Raw genomic sequence first — 23,835 nt, forward strand, 5'->3', positions numbered from 1 at the left:
TTTATATGAATTTCAAAAAATAATAATAACTATAGATATCTAGCTATACGATGAGTATTTAAATTTTTTTTTTTTAATTTAAAAAGAAACTGCTTTTTTTAAACAAAAAGTAGTGGTTTGCATTGTTTGCAAAAGGTAAAAAGTGAATCTAATTTTATTAAAATTAATAAGTGAAAGAAAAAGAAGAAAAATATAGGGCAAATAGTTCCATTTTTTTTTAACAAGAAAACAATTTCTTTTGGTATAAAAGAAGAGGGATGATATAAATTATATAATGGTCCACTGTTTCAGTTTTAAATTAGCATTCTTAATTATCACACTCCCTAAAACCATTAAACTTAATTCAAAGCTACAATTTCAAGATGAAAGAAAATTAATATACCTTATTGATAGAATCAAGCCTTTCAGCATTTGCTTTTAATTCAGCTTCAAATGCTTCATGTTTTTGTAGCTTTCGTTCAAGATTTGTCAAATCTCTATAAGATTCATCAGAAGCAGTTTTTAATTTCTCTTGAATCCATGCAGACAGCTAAATAACAAAATAATGCTTAAGAAGTCTCAAAAATACTAAATAATAAAGAAATACATATAAATATTTCAGGTCAATAAAGATAAAATGCACTTACAAGAATTTTACATCAAATAGAAGAAGAAAAAAAATCATACAACTTTCTAAACAAATTATACAGTAATTTATTTATTCCCATAAAGTTAGCATTAACAATAAAATAATAGATAACAGTAAAATAATTAACAGATAAATGATATGTAGCCTTTACAAGCCCACATATTACTTCAAAATAATTCAGGGTGTGCAGCCAAATCTTTCAACAAAAAATGAACACTTTTTAGTTACTTTTTAAGCACTAAAAATATTTTTAAGCACTATGTATATACATTAACAAAATGCAAAATAATTTTGAATTTTTGAAGACTTAACATGATCTTGATAAAATAACTAGTTTCTGACAAAGAACTTTTTTGTTGATTATATTAGCCACCACAAAAAGATCCAAAAGATTTTTCAGTTCAATTTCAAAGGGTGGAAAAGGAAGCCAGAAATTGAGAATATCTTGCAAAATGCAGCAGAGTTGCACATGAGAGTGCAAGAATCTCACCGAACCCAGCTCACTAGACGCACATGCGGACTCTCAAATATTTCATCAAACATGTAAAATTATTGTCGCTTTCATACATTACAGACCGACGGTATGTCCAAATGGATTGTCGAAATAGATAATATGTGGCGAAAATCGACATAGTAAAGAAAAATATCTTATTTTGGAAAAGAGAATATTAAGCATTTTTCCTTATAAAAAAAAGCAATGAAAAGAGCACCTTTAAAAACTTTTAAAAAACGAAAATCGAAAATAAACAGCTTTAAGCACTTTATAAAAACACAAAGCACCATGTAATTTAAAGACAACAAATTTGACAAATGAGTAATTGAATATTTACCTGGTTAACATCTGTACGGAATTCTTGAAATGCATGAGAAGATAAAAGCATGGCTTTACGTTGTTCTGCCTTTTCTTTAACTGCTTGGCGCTGTGTCAAAACACTTTTCCTCTTTTCATCAATGCTTTAAAAAAATTTATTTTAGCAAAGGTTCAGGAACTAATTTTTTCTGCATTGATAGTACATTAAAAAATTGATGCAATATTAAAAAACTTTAATCATGGTGAGAAAATTATGATAATTCTTAGCTTTAAAACATTAATGTAAGTTAAATTGTTTATTATAAAATACAACATTTAGTTGAATATTAAAATTAATTTTAAACAGAATGCTTTGTTCCAGTCATGTGTAGACAATAAAATTTGTTAAAATAATCAAATTCAAAGGATAGAATGTGATTAAATACTTCGATCATGCATATTGCACATTAAAAAGAATTATGTGCAAGTTTAGAGTTTGTTCACATGTTTGTGGCGAACTATACCATAATTCTAGTGACAAAAGTCCAATGAAATTATCTAAATATATTTTTTTAAATTTCCATTTGTCTAGTAAATACTCAATACAGTTAAGTTAAAAATGGTTTTCATGAATAGCTCACAAATCTAACATTTTTAATTTTGATTCCCTCAAAGAAAATCAAAATTAAAGACAGTCACTTAATGTTGACTATTAGTATTTAATGTTAATTATATAACGATAAACATTATACATTCTTGTTAACAGACACAAAATGACGCAGGCGACATTTGATTCATAATCTCGCAAAAGTATAATATAAAAGGAATATTCTTCTATTGATCGTAAAAGTAATATGATTGAAAAAAAATTATTAAACCATCTTTTTAAAAAATTTTAAGTAACATGCAATTATTGATTTTAAATTTTACGCATTAAAGTACAATGGTGTATTTTTTTACAAATCAAACTAAAATCAAAAATTACAAACAATCACACATCATAATTAAAAATGAAATAAAATTTTCATAAGCAATACAATATTTTTAATCATTATACAAAGTTATCGAATAAAATGTCCTATTTACACATATGCGAAATTACATAAACAATGTAATGAAGCATATGCATAATGAGCAATGTTATATTTAATTTATTGTTTTTTAAAAAGAAGCATAAATGAAGACATACTATTTACTCTCGTAGTGCCTTGCAGCAATAAGTTTGTCAGCCATTTCACTAAAAGTTCTCAACCTTTCATCTTGAGCAATAAGTGTATTTAAGAAATTCTCATGTCTCTTTAATAAAGTTTCAACATCATCCAAATTTGTCTGAAAATAACAAAGAATTTTGATTGTAAAACAAATGAAAAATATAAAACTAGAGTAAAAATATTTTTGTTAATTATTTTTTCTTTTAAATTCAGATTTTCAGTGATATAACAGTTTATATTTTGCTGGATTTTAAAAAAAAACCATTTTATAAAGATTATTAAATTAACTAAACACCAAAACACAATAAAAACAGTAATGAGAAAACATCAAAAAAATATTTTTGTGGCTTTAGAGGCATTAACTGGGGAAAAAAACAGCAATGTTTTTAGTGATCCAGTTTACAAGGCACAACTTTGTACAAGGATTTAACAAGCTTTTCTATTGACAAGTGGCAATTTTTTAGTATGCAGCTATTTTTAGCGGAAATATTTTCTTACTGATACTAAAATACAAAATAAAACATTTATTTAAATTGTTAACATAAGTTGATAATTTACTGAATGATAAAAATAGCTTCAATATATTTAAATGTGTAGAGATAATCAATGTTTATAAAAGTATCAGAAAACTTTCTTTGAATTTAATTTTCAAACAACAGATTTATCTTTTTATAGTAACATAAGTAAATTTTCATAGCAATATTAAAATACATTTATTTCAAGAGTTAGAATAAGTTAATCTTTCATGAAACAATAAAAAAGTCTTCCAAAAATGTGTATTAAGGTAAATAATCAATGTTCACAAAAACAGATAACACAGATGCTTGTACTATAAATGTAAGGTACTAGTTAAAAATAAATTGAAAAAAAACCAACTGTACTAGAATTCAAGTGTTCTGAATTTTGCATAGTTTTAAAAAATTATCAATAATTTTGAAGTTGAAAAATCCATCTTCATTGGAATCTTTAAATTTATTAAAAATCTGTTTACAAACTATATTATAGTTTCGTTTTCAATAATAAACAATACAATATAATCACAAAAACTAATTTGATAGATTGTTTAAGCCCACTACTTACACCAAGATCTTCAAACTCCAAGAAGGCATTATGACTGTTTGTTATGCTATCGATCTGATCAGCTTCTCGAGTGAAAACTTGCAAATCCATGCACTGCCTCAGCCAATCCCCTTTTTCCTGCCAACCTCGATGTATAGCGTCCTGTTCTTCTTGTAGCTGCACTAGTGCATCTCGAATTTCCATTGACTCTGGATTCTTCTGAAGTAAGCTTACACCTAATCCTTGAATATCTGTAAATCTGTAATTCAAAAAATTGACGTGGCTTAAATTTTTTTTAATGATTTAGAGTAAAACAAAAATAAATAGTTAGCAAACAATTTTATCTTTAACTTTTTATTCACTAGTGAAATTATAAGCTCCTCACATCTAAGCTTGTTTTATTACAATCATAAAATAAGATGAATATTGTATAAGAAATTATTCAAAGTATAATATAGTGGGAGCTCCAAAAGCAACAACTCAGTTTGTTAGAACCAAACGTTATTTTTGACAAGATGTATCAGATTAAGAATAAAGAATATTTTGTTTAACATACGAATAAAGCAAAAATGAAGGTACAGAAATTGACATTAAGTGATAGTAGAAAAGAAACAAGACACACATGAGCTAAGTAGAGGAGGAAACAGAAGCTTGAACAAGATAATATTCTTGTTCAAGTTAGTATCTGGCTACTCAAAGTGTATCTGGTAGCACCAGTCTGAAAAACAGTTCCAAAAGGAGGACTGATTTTGATTTCAAACTCATGAAGCTTCATGACCTCCTACCAATAGCTGATTTTTTTTTATGTCCTTTCATGAATACACACTTATTCTGTACTGATCGGTAAATAAAAATTTAAGGAACAAAAAATAGCATTGCAATCTTGCTTTTTAATTATTTATTGTTTTATTTGCGGTTTTTCAAACTCATTTTGTAAAAATTGAACCTTTTTTTCCTTCAAAAAAAAACTATGAGTTAGAGCAGTGATTCTCAACCACTGTGCTGCGGCACTTTTGTGTGCCGCCAAATTCTTAAAATGTGCCGCCAAATATTAGAAATGATACAATAAAAATTATAATGCTTTTTTTTTATTATGAGTAAAGTTTAAATTAAAGAAAAATATATATATATATACATATATACTTTTTGTAATTTTTCCACGCTTTAACCACGTGAACACCTTTGTCGGCGATTGTCTTGTCTCTGACAATAATAAAATAAGATGGAAATGTTTAAATTATATATGACACACAATTTTAAAAAATTTTATAAGAGCTAATCACTAAAGTAAGCTATGCAATTAATAAACAAATTAATAAAGGATAACTTTCAAAAATTAAGCTAACAATTAATAATTAGCAAAAGAACTAGTTAACAAGAAATCACAAAAAAAATATCAGTTAATGCAAAAAAAACTAACAGTTAATTACTATAGAAAGCAAGCTAACAATTAATAACTAGCAAAAAATAAATAATTGTTACTAACTAATAAGAAATTGGTTGAAAGAAATAATTAATCCCTTAATAAATTTGCTTTTGTAGCACATATTATTTTATTTCACATTCAAAATTATTATCACAAACTATTTAACACAGTATAAAATAGGTAATTAAACTACTTTAAATCTAATTCTTTTCATTGTGTGCCGTCAAATTTCGAAATCGTTAAAAGTGTGCCGCAACAAAAAAAAGGTTGAGAATCACTGAGTTAGAGGTTAGCTAGTGATAAAAATAATAAAAAAAATAAGCCAAATTTCTAATTTTAAATGTTGTTGTTTTTTTTTTTCAATTATGTGTATAGTAATTTTTTTAAAGGAATAAAATAGGGAATAAATGAAATAGGAAATTGAGTTAAACAACTTATACAGTGTAGAACAAAAACACAATGGAGATCTAAAAGTATTTTGAAACTAAAATAGAAAAAATTCAAAAAAAAAAATATTTTCCCCTTGAAAATAATTAAGGTTAGAGAAAGTCAATTAAATAGAAAATATGCTTAAACATAAATTATTTTAATAGAGAAAATAGAATTGCCAGTAAAAAAAACATAAATTGTAGACGGAAAAAAAACTCACTCATCCTGATGTGCAGCTATATCATCACCGAGGTCTTGATGTTTTTTCAAAAGATTTTCTGCAGTGGCAACATCTCGCGCAGGTTCATCACTGTTCAGAGACTGTTTAACACCACTCACCCATGTAAGCTTGGAGAAAAAAAGCATTTAATGAGAAACTGGGTACAAAAATGTAAACATTATCATTATTTTCACTCTTTAGAACTCTATACTTTATAGCACACAAAACTATTTACTAAGATATGTTAATGGTTAAATAACTTAAATGAAAAACAATCACTAAGAGGTTTTTAAAATCTGAAAAAAAAGAAGAAAAGAAAACAGTCGATTGCTTTTTTAAAAATCAAATGTCAAAACAAGTTTTTCTGCCTGAGCTAAAAGTAATTCTTCAAATAAAATAAATAAATAATAAAATAATTTTTTAAGGGTGAATAAATTTTATGATATGATTTATTAATGCAATTATTCAGTAAATTTATGATATATTAACAAAATTCTAAGCTAGGCTAAGATGTATTGCAATAAATACAAGCAACAGTGAATGTCAATGTATTTTGAAATATTTCTATAATTGATACTAGAGTTCTAAAAATAATTGTTTGAATTTTAGAACAGTATATCTAATCTTCAAAAAAATATAATTTCAAATGAGCAAAACATAGTTTTTTAAACACAGGCAATTTTTTATTATAAAATAAAAGCATTATTTATAGAATAAAAAAGAAATTTATACGTACAAGGCTTTTCACACTGTTTCTAAATATTTGCAAACCTAGTGATTCATCCAATCTGGCACGTCTTTGGGCAGCTTTTTCCTAAAATAAAAATTAAATTATTTCAGTTATATACCAGAAATAACTCAACGCTGAATGAAAATTTACATTTAAGACACTACTCGAAACAAAATTTTACATACGTTTATTTGTAAACATTTAGAAAGTTAAGAAACACCAGGAAGGAACTTACATCTTTCCTAATTAATAATTAAATAACTTAAAATGGATTGATAATAAGGAGATAAACAAATCAACTTAGCAATGTGGATCATCCATCGATGTTGGTGAGTTCATATCACGTCCGGAGGTCACCAATAAGGGGATAGTTTATCGACAATGTCAACCTTCTTCTGTCAAAAGGTACCTCAAGATAGAATCAAGTTAACTTGTCCTATATACTAGTGAATTGATATTTAATGTTTATAGTGGTAGTTACGCCACATAACTCCCCTTCCAGAATTTGTGATAGAATTCGATGAACAATACCACTAGTTAATTTATGCTGTTAATTTCCTTTTATTTATTGCCCAGAGGATTCTATTTCCTTCATCAGATTTTTGAGTGTTATTTTATGAGCAAATTCGATGAACAATGCCACTAGTTAATTTATGCTGTTAATTCCCTTTTATTTATTTATTATTAGCTCATTTCCTTATTGTCCAGAGGATTCCATTTCCTTCACCTGATTTTTGAGTGTTAATTTATGAGCAAATTCGATGAACAATGCCACTAGTTAATTTATGCTGTTAATTCCCTTTTATTTATTTATTATTAGCTCATTTCCTTATTGTCCAGAGGATTCCATTTCCTTCACCTGATTTTTGAGTGTTAATTTATGAGCAAATTCGATGAACAATGCCACTAGTTAATTTATGCTGTTAATTTCCTTTTATTTATTTATTATTAGCTNCATCAATGTCGGTGAGTTCATATCACGTCCAGAGGTCACCAATAAGGAGATAGGTCATCGACGATGTCAACCTTCTTCTATCCAAAGGTACCCCAAGATAGCATCAAGTCTTATATATACTAGAGAATTGATATTTAATGTTCATAGTGGTAGTTACGCCACATAACTCCCCTTCCAGAATTTTATTTGTGATAGAATTCGATAAACAATGCCATTAGTTAATTTATGCTGTTAATTTCCTTTTATTTATTTATTATTATCTCATTTATTTAATTTATTTATTGTCAAGAGGATTCTATTTCCTTCATCGGATTTTTGAGTGTTATCATATGAGCAAATCGACTGTTTAATGTGAATCATCCAACCACAAGATGGAATCAAGTTAACCTTGTATACTCAAGTATACCTTGTATATTTGGCAAATCGGTATTTAATATTCTTAGTGGCGATTTAAGCCACAAATATATGCTTTGTAACCATTGGAAAATAAATTTAATTAAAGAGATAAATTTTTATTAAAATCTAAAGGCATTTCTTTGACACATTGGTATGTCTTCATTTGAAGGACTTAATAGAAATTTTCTCTCATTAGGATAGATCAGTGGTTACCAACTGGCGACCTGCGGACCTCATCCGTTTCATGAAGCCTTTTTTTGTGGCCCTTGAACTATAATATATTAGTCGTCATTTTTTTGCAGAAAATTTTCGTAAAAACTCTGTATGAGTTTAAAATACTTTTCTTTCTTTAAAAAAATATTCTTCGTTTCTGTGAATTTTACCATACTACAGGTGCAAAAAAAATTATTTCTCTAGTTTCGCACCCACGAAAATATTTATTCAAATACAAAAATAATCATGTATATTGCTCTTTTTTTTTTTTTTTTTTGTATTTTGTGAATATAATTTAGCATGTGTATATCAGAAATTTTCTCAAAGAAATTCTCCGCTATAGCTTTTTGAAACCACTTATTTTGGACGAAATTATTAACATTTGTAAATTTTGCAGCCAGAATATTTCAATATGCAATTAAATAATTTTAAAAACCTACTTATTATTTTTATTTGCAATTCAATTCCCTTGTTTTGTACAAATTGATAAAAATCTGACATTAATATTTAATGTCCCTTCAAACATAAAAGAGTCCTATATAAAATTTTGATTAAGTTGAGGTCCGCCATTTGACTGGTGTTTTTAATTGCGGCTCCCAGACTCGTGTAAGTTGGAGACCCCAGGGAAGATAATCTAACTGATAGCAGTAACCATCAGATGAACAGGTACCAAACACTGAAACACATATATGTGTTTTTATAAACATTTTACTCTTTGTGATTTTTAAAAGCTGTTTTCAATCAAATTCAATTCTATAATATATTATACTAGAAAACGGTTTAATAATGGTCATGAAATTCTCTCTAGGCATGAATACCTCTGGTTCAGAACTACTACCTTAGAGGTTATATCAATATATTTCAAGAAATAAAAAAATAACCTTACCTTTACTTTAACCCAAAGATCATTTAGCTCTTGCTGTCGAGTGGTCACATTGCTTCGTTCTGTAGGATATGATGATTTCACACTACAAAAAGAAGTATAAAAAAAAAGAGTAAATAATTTTTTCTACTATCTAAACACACAAAAAAAAAACATATTTGTCAAAACGGTGTACTTACGAATCGGCTAATAGATTGACTCTATTAAATTTTTCCTCAATTGGTGCCAATTCTCTTTCAATATTCTAAATAAATATTTACAAACAGTAGTAATTACATATATGAACAAATATTTACATATGAACAAATATTTACTCAAAATATTAACATAACTAATCTTACTTATATAATTAGTGATCTTTTCACACAAAAAGTAATAGTACAATAAATTATGAGTGAATATAATATGTATCAATAAATTTTTAATGAAAGAAATGGTAAATAAAAGCTGATGGTAAAAATGGTAAAGAAAAATGGAAACAACACTTTACAAGCAAATTAAATACCTTATCAAAAATAAGATAAAAGAGTATTCTTATTTATGAATGCAGCTTGCGGAATGCAATTATTTTTTGTTTTATAAGCTTTGTCATAAATTTTGAGCTGTTGTTATGGTTTTAAATAATAATTAATAATTAAAATCATTGAATATTATTAACAATATCGAAAGTGACAAATGCAACTGAGAACCATGAAGCTAGTTGTGATTAAATAAGAAGCAACAGAATACTTATGAAACAAAGATGGACCATTATTAAGACGAAGGATCTAAATGAAATATGTACGAGTATAAAAGAGATTTTATATTTCTTTTTTTACTAAGAATGCACAAATTCTATTTCATTTTCTACACAGCATGGCAGAATTCAGTATAAAGATATTAATTATTAATATTTAGAACCACATTACAAGTTTTGAATTTTCTTTGGTAGACTTTTTGAACGTATATTTTTATTTTTTGTCTAAATGAAAAGAAACATTTGATATATTTTAGTCAAGTTATCAATAAGAATTCTTAACAAGAAGCCATATGGTGGGAAAAAAATCTTTCTCCTTTCTTACCAATTTAAAATTTTAAAGAATATAGTTCAGGAAAACCTAGAGTTTGTCATGAAGTTTCAATTTCAGAAAAAAAATTCTTTCAACTATAAAAATTCAAACAAATTACTAGAAGAGAGCTTCTCCGTTGCGTACTCCTAAGTTATCATCTCATAATTTGTTTTCATTTGTATATTTTAAAATTTTCTTTTCAGTTTTTGAAACTTTATGGATTACTCTAGGTTTGTCTGAACTCATTTTTTCTACACTTTAAATTAGTAATGAAGGAGAAAGTGAATTTGCGATTAAAATTTTCTTCTGGGCATTCCCTTTAAGAAAAATTGTCTACCATACCTGATGTTTACGCTGTAAGGCTTGGACAGTTTTCATATCTCTCCCAAGGTCATCAGTCTCAATTTTTTCAAGCTTTTCTAGCATCCATTCATATGCGTCATCGCAGGTTCTCTCAAACAACTCAACACTAAATTAAATATTATTTATAGATTACAATGGGTTACGTTGCACATGCTTTCAGAATATAGACTCAATTCAATCTACTTACCTAGTGGCACCTTCTAAGCTCTTCTCAATGTCTGTCTTTAGGTTATTTAAACTTTTCCACCTTTAATGAAGAAACAACAATTATTTAGATTTACTTATTTATTAAAATAAGAGAACTACAATTATTTTTAGCTTTCCACTTCAAATAACAACAAAAAAAATTAATAATTTAAATTTTTCCATCTTTAATGAAGAAACAACAATTATTTAGATTTATTTACTTATTAAAAGAAGAGGTCTACAATTATTTTTAGTTCACCATTTCAAATAAAAAATTTTAAAAAAATTAAAAAAATAATAATTTAAACTTTTCTATCTCTAACAAGAAGCAACAATTATTTAGATATATTTACGTATTAAAATAAGAGGACTAGAATAATTTTTAGTTTTCCACTTCAAATAAAAAAATATTAAAAAAAAGTTTTTTTAAAAATTCAAACTTTTCCATCTTTGATGAAGAAACAGCAATAATTTATAATTTTAATTTAAAAAAGAAATAACGATTAATTAGTTGAATAAAGAAATAACATTTAATTAATTAAATAGAAAAATAACTATTTAAATTTTTCCTCCGAAAAAAACAGGAACAATATTCATAAAAATGTTTACCTAAAATAATAAAGAGACAAAAATTAATTAAATTTCTCTACTTGAGATAATAAAGGAGCTACAATTATGTAAACTTTTTAGCTAAAATAATAGGGAAAGGACTATTTAAATGTTTTCACTTTTATTTTAATGTTTTCACACAAAATAATAAATAAATAATAATCAAAAATATTTATTAACTAAAATAATAAAGAAACAATCAATAAAAAAAAGCTAAAAATAAAATAAATTCAAATAATTTAACAGACAATGAATATTTTATAGGAAATATTGTCTATGAATTTCAGAAGTGATGACACCATACCTGTCATGAATTTGATTTTGTCTTGATTTCACAGCTCCTAATTGACTATGTTTAGTTTTAACAAAATCATCAACACACCCATCAATTTCATCAACACGACGACTAGTGGCAGATAAGTCAGTCAAAAAGTTCTGCAAAAGCAATGAAATTAGATTAAATGTTTTAAATCAATTGCTTATTTTAAGAAAAAATCGACTGAAAGAAATTAGAAAAAACAAAACAAAAACTAATGTCATTTAAACTTTTAAAAAAATGCCAAACGCTAAGAAATTTTATTTTATTGTATAACAGGCATTAAACGACCACTTTTAGGTTCATGGCTATCAAAATTCAACTCCTCAGACTCGTAATTTTTAACTCCAGGGGTCTGTCTAGGTTTTTCTAAGAGGTACCTATTTTGTGAAATTTTAGACATAACTTGTGAAAATTAAAAATTATATTAAAAAATCAACACAAAAATATGGATTTATCGTTTCTTAAAGGATACAAAAATTACATTTTAAGAAAAAGTATTTTGCAAAACTACTGCTAAACGGTAGTAAATTTGGCCTGGACAGACCCTTGAACTCAACTCAGAAGACAAGGCATGTTAGAGAAAAAACATTTGGTCAAACTAGTCATTGTATACAGCTTTTTAGTGGAACTAACACACATTTGAATTACACGATGAGGAAATGCATAAAAACCTCCCAGGGTTAGCCATAGAGCAAGGGGATTCTAACCAAAATGTTCTATATACCACTAGAGATATTTTTAGGTCAGCACTGTGGTAGGTGCAGGTTGGCAAAATTGATATCGACCAGCCATTGCAGGGATTGGAACCTAAGCCACCAGTTTATTAAAAGGAGAGTACGCTATTCCCTAAGCTACTGCAGCTTTAAATTTTAAGGTAAGTAAAGATTTAAATAAGAAGCTTTTATTAAAAAATCATTTACTTCGTAAAATCTCTTTCATTTTGCATTATTTGCATTTATTCAGCCAAATAAGATGATATCAGTTAGTAGATTAGTCCATAGCCCAAACATTAGATAACCAAAGCTAATAATTTAAGATTTATCTTTGTAAACAAAAGAAGCCAAATACAGATTTACATTTTCTTGCATTCCTTTATTTAATTTAATGAGACTTTATTTCTTCATCAGAAACTACAAACACTGCAATAGTTGCTTAGGTAAAAAAATATTTTCCGACATGGTTGGCATTTAAAGAAATTACATTATTTTGATCCAGCATGATTTAACATAATTAACCGACAGCATGCATAATTAATAAATGATTCAACTAAAATTATCGAATTAAAATGAAATTTGACAATTTTCCTTCAACCATAGAAAATACTTTATTAATTTAAATTAATTAAATATTTGAATACAATAATAAAAATTAAAAAAGCTACTTAACACTTAAAGCAATATTAAAAATGATTCAAAAATGTATTTTATTACTGCAAACCCCTCACCATAATACATCACATATAGAATACTTACTTGCCAAATCTATAAAACAAATAATTTTAATGGTAGAAACTAAAAATAATATACAAACAAAGTTAAATTTTTAATAGGCAGAAAATCAAAAGTAAGAGATTAGGTATATTTAGCTTAAGTTTAATTTAAAACAATAATAAATTTAGCAAAAAAAATAGTTTTTTAAGAATTTTTTTTTTTTAAACAATCACTTGTTTTTAAAATTTACATCAATAGTCCACCTGAATAAAGTTCTAAGCAATGTTTTGTTACTTCACCAAATAAAGCAATATTCAAAGCTTAATGCCTTGAATATTGCCTTATTTGGTCTAAGATGCCAGAAAAAATATGAACTATTAAATAGAAGTGTGATATGATTTTGATTTGAAAAAATGTAAACTTAATAGGGAATTACTAAAAATTTAAAAATAATTGGAAGTTAGCTAAAAAAGAAGGCATTCACAAATTGATGAATAATTAATTATATAACATAATTAAGTCTTTGAAACATACATGTCATACATTAAATTTCATTAACAATTATTATTTATAATTAATTATTCTATAGAATTACTGTCAAACAATTTTTTAACACATAACTTATTGTAATGTAAAATAAACGTTTTTGGATATTGTTTCATAATCACAGCCCTTAATATATATTTTTAGATTCTTTATCTCAAGTGAAGTGTCAAAAAATTATCCATATTAATGGTCACTATTAATAGTTAAGGAGAGAAAAAAATATATTGAAATCTGTTCAATCACTAGAGAGAAAGGTAGAACTGACGACATCACTCATGTTGCTTGCTTAAATGCCTGTTGAAACCTCGAAGTGTTTTTAATAATCACTTTCCAACTCTTACCTCCTTTCTCTAGCAATCAAAAAAGCCTTATAATTCTTGCCTTCCTTGCTAGTGAGTCATTAGATTTGTTTAGCTTCAGTATTAATTGGCAACCCCTAATGTCTTATTTTTTCTTCATTATTGACAAAGATTCTAAAATATTATATTTTAAGGTTCGTCAGAAATGAACATCCGGAATATAAAAACAGTTATTGATCAGGAATTGAAAATTAAGAGCTATCTGCAGATAATTTGTGAATGACATTAAAATATGAATAAATAAAAAACAGTACTAAGTATAATTAAAATTAATTTAAACTTTTTTTAAGATTTTAGATGAAACTTGATTCTAGCCAAATTCGCGTACATAGAACATATTTGAATGTAAATTGCAGACAAGTATGAAATATTAAATAAAATATATAACGAAACCTCAAATTTCTTTTTCATAACTTCCACTCCTTCTTTTGGATCTTTTGTAGTTAGTATTCGATCCTAAAAAAAAATTAAAAATAAATAAATAAAAATTGAACTTAAGCATCTAAATCTAAGAAAATACAAAGAGAGAATACTGAGAATGTAATTTTTATATGAATCATAAAAATAAATAGTAATTAAAGAACATTTCTTTGTCTCATGAAACTAAAACTTACTTTGTCTTTCATCCAAGCTTCAAAATCATCACATTCTCTGTAAAAACTAAACAAGTGTATGGCATCCTCCAAGAAATGTCTTCGAGCCTAAAGAAAACAATCAACTGTTTAATATAATACTGACATTACTACATAAGAATAATCTGTTGGCTTCATATATAAAAATTGTGGACTAGAAAAAAAACGAGATTTAAAAAAACTGAACTGCAAAAAAATATTATAATCATTCCTCATAAAATTATGCTTTGTTACGAAGCGGTTCCAGTTAAGATAATAACAACTTAAACTTTTTCTTTACAGAATATCACAGTATTCACTTGTAGCAAAGAAAACTTTCTTAGGGCGATACATCTTAAGTAGTCGAGTACTCTCTGAGAACTGAACTGAAGTAATTTATCATTTGTCTTTCGATTGTTTCGTTGCCAACTCCCTATCTCATCGGGGGGAAAATACACTTTTCCCACTTTCTTTTTCAATCAAAAATACTTTTATGAAATATAAGAAAGCTGCAAAAAATTAATAAGTAAAATTTAATTTTACAAATAGAAAATACAACTTGCTTTTACTTTGATGAAATTTAATCCTTAATAATCACTTTTCATTCATTGAGGCCAATAGAATAAAAAATATTTAAAATAAATTTTAGTTATATTCCTTATAATTTTAAAAAAAAAAGTTATGAGAAATTTCAATTAAAAATTTAAAAGAAAAATTACTTAGTTTATTGCTTACTAGAAGGCATGCATAAAAGGAATGAATCTTAAAAAATTTAATATTATATGAAATATATCTAATTATAAAAAAATATTAAACACGAAGATTTTTTTTTTAAATAAAAAGAGAAATAAAAGGATTTAGGATTCATTTACACCACAATGCTAAATTCCATGCAAAATTTTCAAAGCACTTTTCAAAAATTATAATAGAAAAGATTTAACTAAACACATTATTTATTTAGATTGATTTTCAAATAAAAAATACACCTAAATTAAAAACAATTAAAGAACTATATATGAATCTTTGTAAGCAAAGATTAATTTCTGGCAAAAATACCTTAGAAAGTTTAGAATGAATTTTGGTGAAATTATTTAAAATAAATATCTATATGTATGAGGCTAAAACATGGAGTTTAAAACCCTCATGATTACCGTAGAGATATTATTTCATTTACTTACATTTTAAACAATTAAAGAAAAAATCATTTCTTTAAAAATGCTTACAGGAATAAGATATCAAAATTTTATCAGTCTAATGAAAAAAAATTTCAATAAAAACTATGCTAGAATTGAGTATTAAAATAATACCCTACAAACAAGTAAAATTATTTTAGTAATTTCTGTATGAAGTGCCATAATTTCTAGCACAAATATTTTAGAATAAGTCAGAGTTCAGCTTTGTGTAGAGTTTTTAATAAAAATATTTATATGAGGCTAAAACATAGAGTAGGGCACAAAATTTGCTTCAAATCGGTTAAAAATATGAATAAAGTCCAATGTTACTTAAAATAAAATACATTCCAAAAAAATATTTATTATTAATCAAAACATGCAACTTTCTAAAAAATACACTTTCATGCGCTCATTTTATATTTTATTACGCTCTCGTAATTAAAAATATTGTTTAGATATTTCTTTTAGAATAAATTAATATTTTTATTTTGCATTCTACTTGCTACTAGCTTAAACACAGCAGTGAAATAAATTTATATTATAGTTAAGTATTTGAATTATGGCTTATGCAAACCATAATAAACTTAACTCATTGTCCTTGGAAATAAAAAATGCTTTCTCTCAGTAATTACTTTAGGCAACTGCTGTTAATATATGCAATTGCCACCAAAACTGACACTTCCATATCATTCTTTTGGTAAAAATGAATATACGCTCTCCATCGAGAGGTCACCGTACCAAGGATGAAAATGTTCGTCGCAAATTCCCTTTTTCTAAATTAGTAAATTAAAATTTAGAAGAAGAAGAAAAAGTGAGTTCAGGCACACCTAGAGTACGTCATAAAGTTTCAATTGCTGAAAAAAATACTTCAAAACATTAAAATGCAAACAAAATATTAGAAGAGAACTTTTCTATTGTGTAATCTTAAGTTATCATCTCATTTATTTTCCTTTGTATAATTTAGATTTTTTTTTTCACTATTTGAAACTTCATGGCTTACTCTAGGTTTGTCTGAACTCGTTTTTTTTTTCAATTTAAATTAGTAATTAAGGAGAAAGAGAATTTGCAACTAAAAGTTTCCCTCGCGGTATGGCGTCCTCTTAAGAATTGCACAAAAGATGACCTTCCTCTTAGCACTACAGCCCAGAGCCATCCTAATGATTTTTCTTCCTTTTTCAAAGGGGTCAAACAAAGGACTAGTTAGTTTAATAAAGCTAGTCCTATTTACAAAGGGCTAGTTTTATTAAAAAATAGTTAGGCTAGGCTAGTTTATTTTTGCATGTCATAAAAAATATTTCTAGTAAGTTTAGCATTCAAAATTTAAATTAGAAAGTAATGTTTAGGCATAAGTAACTCTCTCCAAAAAACATCAACTAAACATAACTATGCTCTTAAGTTAACAAACATTAGAAATGGGAAAACAGAAGTTGCTTTCTTATTCATGAGTTTACTCAAAGATGCCAAAAACAAACACGATAAAATATAGGTAGTATTTTAGTTTTATAAATTTAAAAAAAGTCATACTTTTTATTTCATCAGTTAAATAATAATCATAGCACATAAATATCAAAATTAAAACAAGTATATATATTTTCTCCATGCAAGGGATTGGATATATCATTCGGATGATGCTAAGTATCATGCACACAATACTTACTGAAAATTAAGACAGATTGATATGATAGTAACCAAATCCTCCTCCTTCAAAATATGAGAAATAATTTTTATTTAATCGGACACAATCGGACATCCTAAATTATCAGGCCTAAGCTTCAAAGCCAGCTAGACTCCTTCCTCCAAAGTTTATAAGAAAACACATTATTTTTTTAAAAAATTAGTATTTAAATTTATTTTGTATGTGAAATATACCGTGGAACTCATTTATTACGAGTCTTATTTGAAGATATCCTTGGTTTAATGGGGACATTTTTAATTAATAGTCGGTTGATTATTACAAAGCCTGCATAAAAATCTGTTACTAACAGCATAACTCGGAATTCACAAGAGACTTTTCCTTAACTTTTCAAGAATTATTTTATTGAAGATGACAGAAAAGAAAAAGTAGAGCGTTTGTAAATTTTATTCCATTTAAAAGAATTCCTTACGTTCATTTTGCTAAAAAAATTACTTGTAAATAAACAATAAAGAAAAACAATGTGAAGGGCTTTCACATATTACATAAATGCTTAATAACAAATCGCTCAATACATAATAACATAAAGAAAATATTGCTACAACCACAGTTGCTCACTTGTCTCTGTGCATGTTCTTTAATGAAATGTGTGCAAAACACTTAATAGTTGTGAGAAAGGAGCAAAATAAACCATCCCAACGACAAAATAGTCCTGCAATGTGCTGATCATTATAGTATAATCCCAGTAGAACACCAAAGTCAAGCATCATTGGCTGCGGTCAATGTGCGGGTGGGTGACTACTTGGATCAGCCTGGCAAGTGACAAAGGGTGTGCAGCATTGGTCCACATTAAATGGTTCACATTAACCATCATTCTACCATAAAGTGCTCAACTTTGCGCGCAGGTTGTCAGCTACCGAAATGGGGTGCCATCCCCTCAATAAAGAATCTAAATTGTGAAGGCATGTCTTTAGATCATCCTCAGAGATGTTTCACAGACCATCACCAATACCTCCTTGTGTAGCTCTAGTGTGACATAAATAAACTACAACAACAAAGATAAGAAATTTGCCACAAAAAAAAAAAAAAATTGGGTGCTTGCACTTCAAAAAGAAGAAGACCTCCCATATCCATACATGTGACCTATGACATCAGCGCCAGCTATTTATCAGCAAAATGACATATTAAAGTTGAACTAAGTTTCTCCACATAAGTTAGAATGTCAATTAAAGATAAGTTAATTAAATACAGAGCTGTATCGCACATCAAATTAGTTGAATTATAATTCTTTCTCGTCTACTTCTTTTACTTAACTTAGATTTGTATTTTATGGTAACCGTGACATATTTATGTTTTGTGTATCTGGCAACTTCGATGCATAATTAGTTTGTTTAAGTTCCTCATGGCTTCGTGCCTGTCTTTGTGTAAACATATAGTGAAAGAATTGAAATCCCCAAGGAAGAATCCTTGTGAAAGAATTTAGAATGTGTCAATTAAGAAAATTGATTATTGATGGAATTGGCTTACTCGAAATAGAATGGAAAGAACAGCTGGTATTGTAAACAAATGCCAAACTTCAACAACCAATCAGGATCGAGATACCCACACTACGTCACTTGCAGGTATTAGTTTTAATGGGTGAAAATGATTGTGTATTCTGTCTGTTGAACAATCATTGATTTTCAACTACAAAAAACTCTACATTATTCAAATCAGAGTGATTTAAAAAATTATCAAAGGTAAACGGTTTGTATGAATTTTTCAATTCATTTTTGTTGGCTGTAGCTTTCATTTTTTATAATTTAGGCTGAAAAGCCTCTACCTCAGTTCCAATTCTCTCATTATAAATGAGTTCAACTGTATTTATATCTGAGTTTAGTAAAATTTCTCAAAAAGGTTTATAAATAAACAAAAGACAAGTAAACAACTGACAAAAAATGTTTCAAATAAAAGTGGATTGAGCTGGCTTTGGTACCAAATGCCCCATATAACATTAAAAATAATTTTTAAAAAAGTTAATTGAGTATTTAAGAAACTGAATCGAACAAATTAACTTCATAATGCTGCTTCATATACACACAATATAACTTTATTTTATTCAATAAAGTGAAATTTTATAACTTTACTTATTAATTTATTTATTTACAAAATTAGAATTAGATAACACACTTTCATTTTCAAAATTAAGACTTGTGTTACAAGAGGATTTCATAAATTAATGAGTAATGCTACCTGCAAAAAGACACTATATCATGAGAGAAACACTTTACCGCAAATTCTCTTTCACCTAGTAATTTAAATAATAGAGAAAAAAACGAGTTCAGAGTAAACCATTAAGTTCAAATGCTGAAATAAAATTTTCAAAATACAAACATGCAAACAAAAATATGGCAGAATTACACAAGATTAAGTGGTGAAGTAATTCTGCCATAATTTGTTTGCATTATTATATTTTGAAAACCTTTATTCAGCATTTGAAATTCATGGTTTACTCTAGGTTTACTTGAACTTGCTTTTCTCTCATTATTAAATTTTAAAATACCAATGGAGGTGAAAGAGAAATTGCTTGAAATGGATGGTTGACTGAATGTAAAGAAGAACAAGCATCCTAAAACTGGAAGAAATTTAGAAAACTTCCGGTGTATTCCTCCGCTTATGTTACGCTTACGAGGAGATGTGTGAACAGGCTTAATATTCTAGGAAGTTTTATTATCGTGATTCGTGATTAAATTTAAGTGTAATTTTACCATTCTTAAGAGTTTCCCGTTATTTACAAATTCTGATTGTGAGCTTAAACTAACATAACTATGCTCTTAAGTTAACAAACATTAGAAATGGGAAAANGTTTGCCATGTTTTGAGTGTTATCACTCATTTGGCTATATTTGTGTAAAATATCATTGCTTAATATTTTTTGGGTTGCATCATAGCATGCTTGCGAATCTTCCGAATTCATTTGTTTCGTTGAAATTTAGATAGAAGAAAGAATGCTTTATATATTGTGAACGCTATTAGTATAATAATATTGGATGGTAAGCTTTTTCAAGTTTAGGACAAAAATCAATCGGATATAGTAACCAGGAACACTTAAGACGAATTTTTACACCTAGCGCCATCTGTGCTTAGCTTTACACTATCAACCATCTATAGCAGCATGAAGGAAAGAGACAAGTTTTGAAAATTTTTACTTAAAAATAAACCAAAATTAAGCAAAAATCGTAAACAAGTGTGGACTGTGCATTACTTTAAATTTTATAACATTATTTATTTAAAAAACTTTCTTCTCCAAATGGTCAAAAGTCTAAATACCCTTGAAATTACCTAGACATAATTCTGAAAGTTGTGTTTATATCTTACCTTAGATAATTCTTTAAGTTCAGCATAGGATTCATTTATGGCTTTTTGGCGGCGCTGAATGAACTCTTGAGATTTACTTGGTGATCGAGATAGAACTTTTTCTATGGAAAAAAAAATGCAATAAGTACTATTAAATGTGTAGTACATATTGATTTTATTCTGCATTAAAGTCCTATAGTATCATTAACACATTATTTAAGGGAAGAACAACAAAACAATTTATTGAGAAGACGTAACTCAAATTTATTGTGAACACTTAAGAATAAAATATTGTATGAAAAATGCACTCAGCAATGGAAGAATATAATAAAAAAGTTTCATGATCATTAATATCACAGAAATTTCAAAAGTACGAAAATATACAAAGATTTTGAAATTAATTTGAAAACGTTCATTAAATTTTTTCAAACAAAACTAAAAGAATAAAAAAATGCACACAGAAATAATCACTAATAAAATTACTGTTAAAATGTAACAGTTCTCCGCTAATTATTTAATCAGTAGTATTTATCTTAAAATGCACATAACTCATATTAAATTTAAACTAATCGCACTTAATAACAAATTGGGGCTTTTAAAACATTTCTTCACTGATTATTAATCTATTGCTTTTTATAAAATACAATAGGGTAAAAAAAGTTTGAAAATTTTCATTGCATTTTCTTTGTTTATAATTTTCTTTATACATATTACGCAAAGTAAATAGATTTTAATATCACTTACTATAAGGTAATGCTTGATTCTTCTTTTTCACCACTTGCTTTTTCATAACAGTCTTTTTAATTCTACATTTTTCAGGAACTTTCATCACTTTTTGAGTCCTTTTACGAACTACTTTTGGCTCAATTTCACTCACATAATTTGCAGGAACAAAACCCTCAAGGCCATTAGATTTGCGAACGTTCCACCAATCAGAGTTAGTCTTTTGTAACAGCATCATTACCTAAAATATTAAAAAAAAGATTTTTTTTGAAATGGGATAAATAGGAATGTAATAATGTATGAAATAAATAATGGCCCATTAATGTGATAATAATTTATAGTCAGAAATATTATATCCAGAGATATTGAATTCATTCAGATTAGTATTTATTTAGAATTTTTTTTAATGGATAACAAAAAAAACAGCTTGAAATTAAAAAAAAATTAATGCAGTAAAAGCCTAGTTACCCAGAAAGTGGAAAGCTTAAGTAACTGGAATTTTCCGATATCTACAATTCTTTTACTAAAGATGAATTGCAATGTTCAAAAACACACAGTATACACAGATCAATCTATGTATATACAAATGAATGTCTGACTCTGTGTCCCCTATAGACTCCTAAACCATTTAACTGAAAGTGATGAAATTCGGCATACAGACAATTTAAAGCACAAGGAAGGTCACTGTCGACATTAGAACATTCTACGACAAATCGTTGGAATCGTAAAATGAAATGCAATTTTGCTATTAGTTAAGGGTTAGGGGCCATTATTTTAAACTTAACTATAGGTGATTTAATTTTGAAAATATTTTTAAGATAACATCAGCAATATTTGCTAACTTATAGCTTGATTTGATTAAGAAATGAGTTTATTACATGTACTTTAACTATTCTTCATTCGTTATGTCAGATAAACTTGAAAAACATTAACCAACTTTCAATTACATCAAGTTTTAGAAAATTTCTTTTTGTAACACAATATGTACAGGTTTTCTGTAATGATTATTCTTAATAAATATCCTTAAAATCTTTATCAAATTTAAAATCAAAATTTATACACATTTGAAGTCTTAAATTAATAATTGTGTGAAAAAAAGAAAATGCAATCAAAATCCAACAAATCACTATTGAAGAAGCTTGACTGAAAACATCACAGCTGATTCATGGCCAGAAGAAGCAGGAATCGAAAAATGATAATTAGAAACATGATCAAGTTTCAGCAAGCAATCAAATTGGTTTTGATATTTTTCAACCAACTCACCTCCTTCAGTGGTGATTTGACAGATTTCAGTAATGTTTTTGTTTCTTCCACACATTAATATAAATTTAAAATCCCTTATAAGTCATGAGTACATAATTAAATGACTTCCTTTTTGACATGGATCCTAAAGATATATTTAAAAGGCATTAATTACAGTACATCCTGCATATATATGTCACGTGGTCTAGCGTTAAGAGCGCTCAGGTATAAGGCAGGGCAAATATATGAAATCTCTATTATATTTGAAGCTTTTCTACATATTCAGAAAATTACACATAACTCAAGCGCCTCGCTTTTCATAGTAGGGATATTTAGGGAAAAGTGTTGCAAGATCCCCGATTGCGTCATAATCGCACGATAAAGAGAGAAAAATTATGACTTTTGAAGTGGTTTTCCTCATGGAGGTCAAATGACCTATAACTTCTTGAAGAAAAAAAAATTTATGATAATTAAACTGTAAGAAATATGAAATGTAAGCTCTTTTTCAAAAGATAAGAATTTTTTATTGTGAGAAAAGTTTATGTTATGAACAATAAGCAAAGAAAGAGATTTCAGATCTAGAATTAAGATAAAAAGACTCGTTATAAGATTTTTATATCACATATATAGATAATGGGATAAACTTACTTCTCCTTTATCTACATCAAACTCGTTACCAGCAAACTTATACATGGCGTGCACTTGAGGAATTTTTCGATCTTCCAAAAATTCTTTTACCACTTCTTTTTCAACCATTTCCTCTACCCACTCTTCAACAGGGGCTATTACTACCTCTTCAATCCATTCATCACCAGCAGGTTCATCAGCAGTTTCAGACAACTAAAACAAAAAATTATCCGAACATTTAAAGTATAATATTAAAGGCATTTTTATTTTATTTTATTAATGTCATTGAACAGCTGGCCAAATTTTTTGGATTTACAAAGACTAATGTTCAACTCTGTAGCCTTGTAATTTTGAGCCCAATCCAAACTCCTGGATCAAGTATTGGGAGAAATTTGATAACCTGCATTTGCAATACATTTTGAGGAAAACCACAAAAACCTCCAACAGTCAGCTTGACGGCAAGGGGCCTCTAACCCAAGATTCGTCAGCACTGTGGTCGGTACAAGCCGGATGAGGAATTATATCAACCAGTCCTTGCTGGGGTTCGAAACCGGTTCACCTCATTGGAAGGCGAACGCTCTATCCCCTGAGCCATCATGGCTCTATATTAGAGGTTTTATAAAAAGATTACAAATATTTACATTTACATATCTTAAAAGGGTGTGGTGTAAAACACAAAAGTTAAATATGT

At 27.4% G+C, this 23,835-nt stretch overlaps 1 protein-coding gene across 1 annotated transcript in view; it reads right to left on the bottom strand.

The window, feature by feature from the left end:
- Positions 1–23,835, bottom strand: part of LOC107453528 (spectrin beta chain, non-erythrocytic 5 kst) — a 189,975-nt gene that overhangs the window by 58,560 nt on the left and 107,580 nt on the right. Inside the window, exons 19-34 of the mRNA XM_071181673.1 lie at positions 23,166–23,357; positions 21,297–21,516; positions 20,574–20,674; positions 14,416–14,502; positions 14,195–14,257; positions 11,452–11,582; positions 10,540–10,599; positions 10,332–10,458; positions 9,120–9,184; positions 8,944–9,025; positions 6,500–6,577; positions 5,764–5,891; positions 3,710–3,947; positions 2,608–2,747; positions 1,459–1,582; positions 383–529 (exon numbers count right to left, since the gene is read on the bottom strand). Of these exons, the coding sequence (XP_071037774.1) occupies positions 383–529; positions 1,459–1,582; positions 2,608–2,747; positions 3,710–3,947; positions 5,764–5,891; positions 6,500–6,577; positions 8,944–9,025; positions 9,120–9,184; positions 10,332–10,458; positions 10,540–10,599; positions 11,452–11,582; positions 14,195–14,257; positions 14,416–14,502; positions 20,574–20,674; positions 21,297–21,516; positions 23,166–23,357 (1,983 nt within the window). The remainder of the gene's footprint in view (positions 1–382; positions 530–1,458; positions 1,583–2,607; positions 2,748–3,709; positions 3,948–5,763; positions 5,892–6,499; positions 6,578–8,943; positions 9,026–9,119; positions 9,185–10,331; positions 10,459–10,539; positions 10,600–11,451; positions 11,583–14,194; positions 14,258–14,415; positions 14,503–20,573; positions 20,675–21,296; positions 21,517–23,165; positions 23,358–23,835) is intronic.

Source organism: Parasteatoda tepidariorum, chromosome 6 (genome assembly GCF_043381705.1).
Source record: "Parasteatoda tepidariorum isolate YZ-2023 chromosome 6, CAS_Ptep_4.0, whole genome shotgun sequence".
NCBI classification, from domain to species: domain Eukaryota; kingdom Metazoa; phylum Arthropoda; class Arachnida; order Araneae; family Theridiidae; genus Parasteatoda; species Parasteatoda tepidariorum.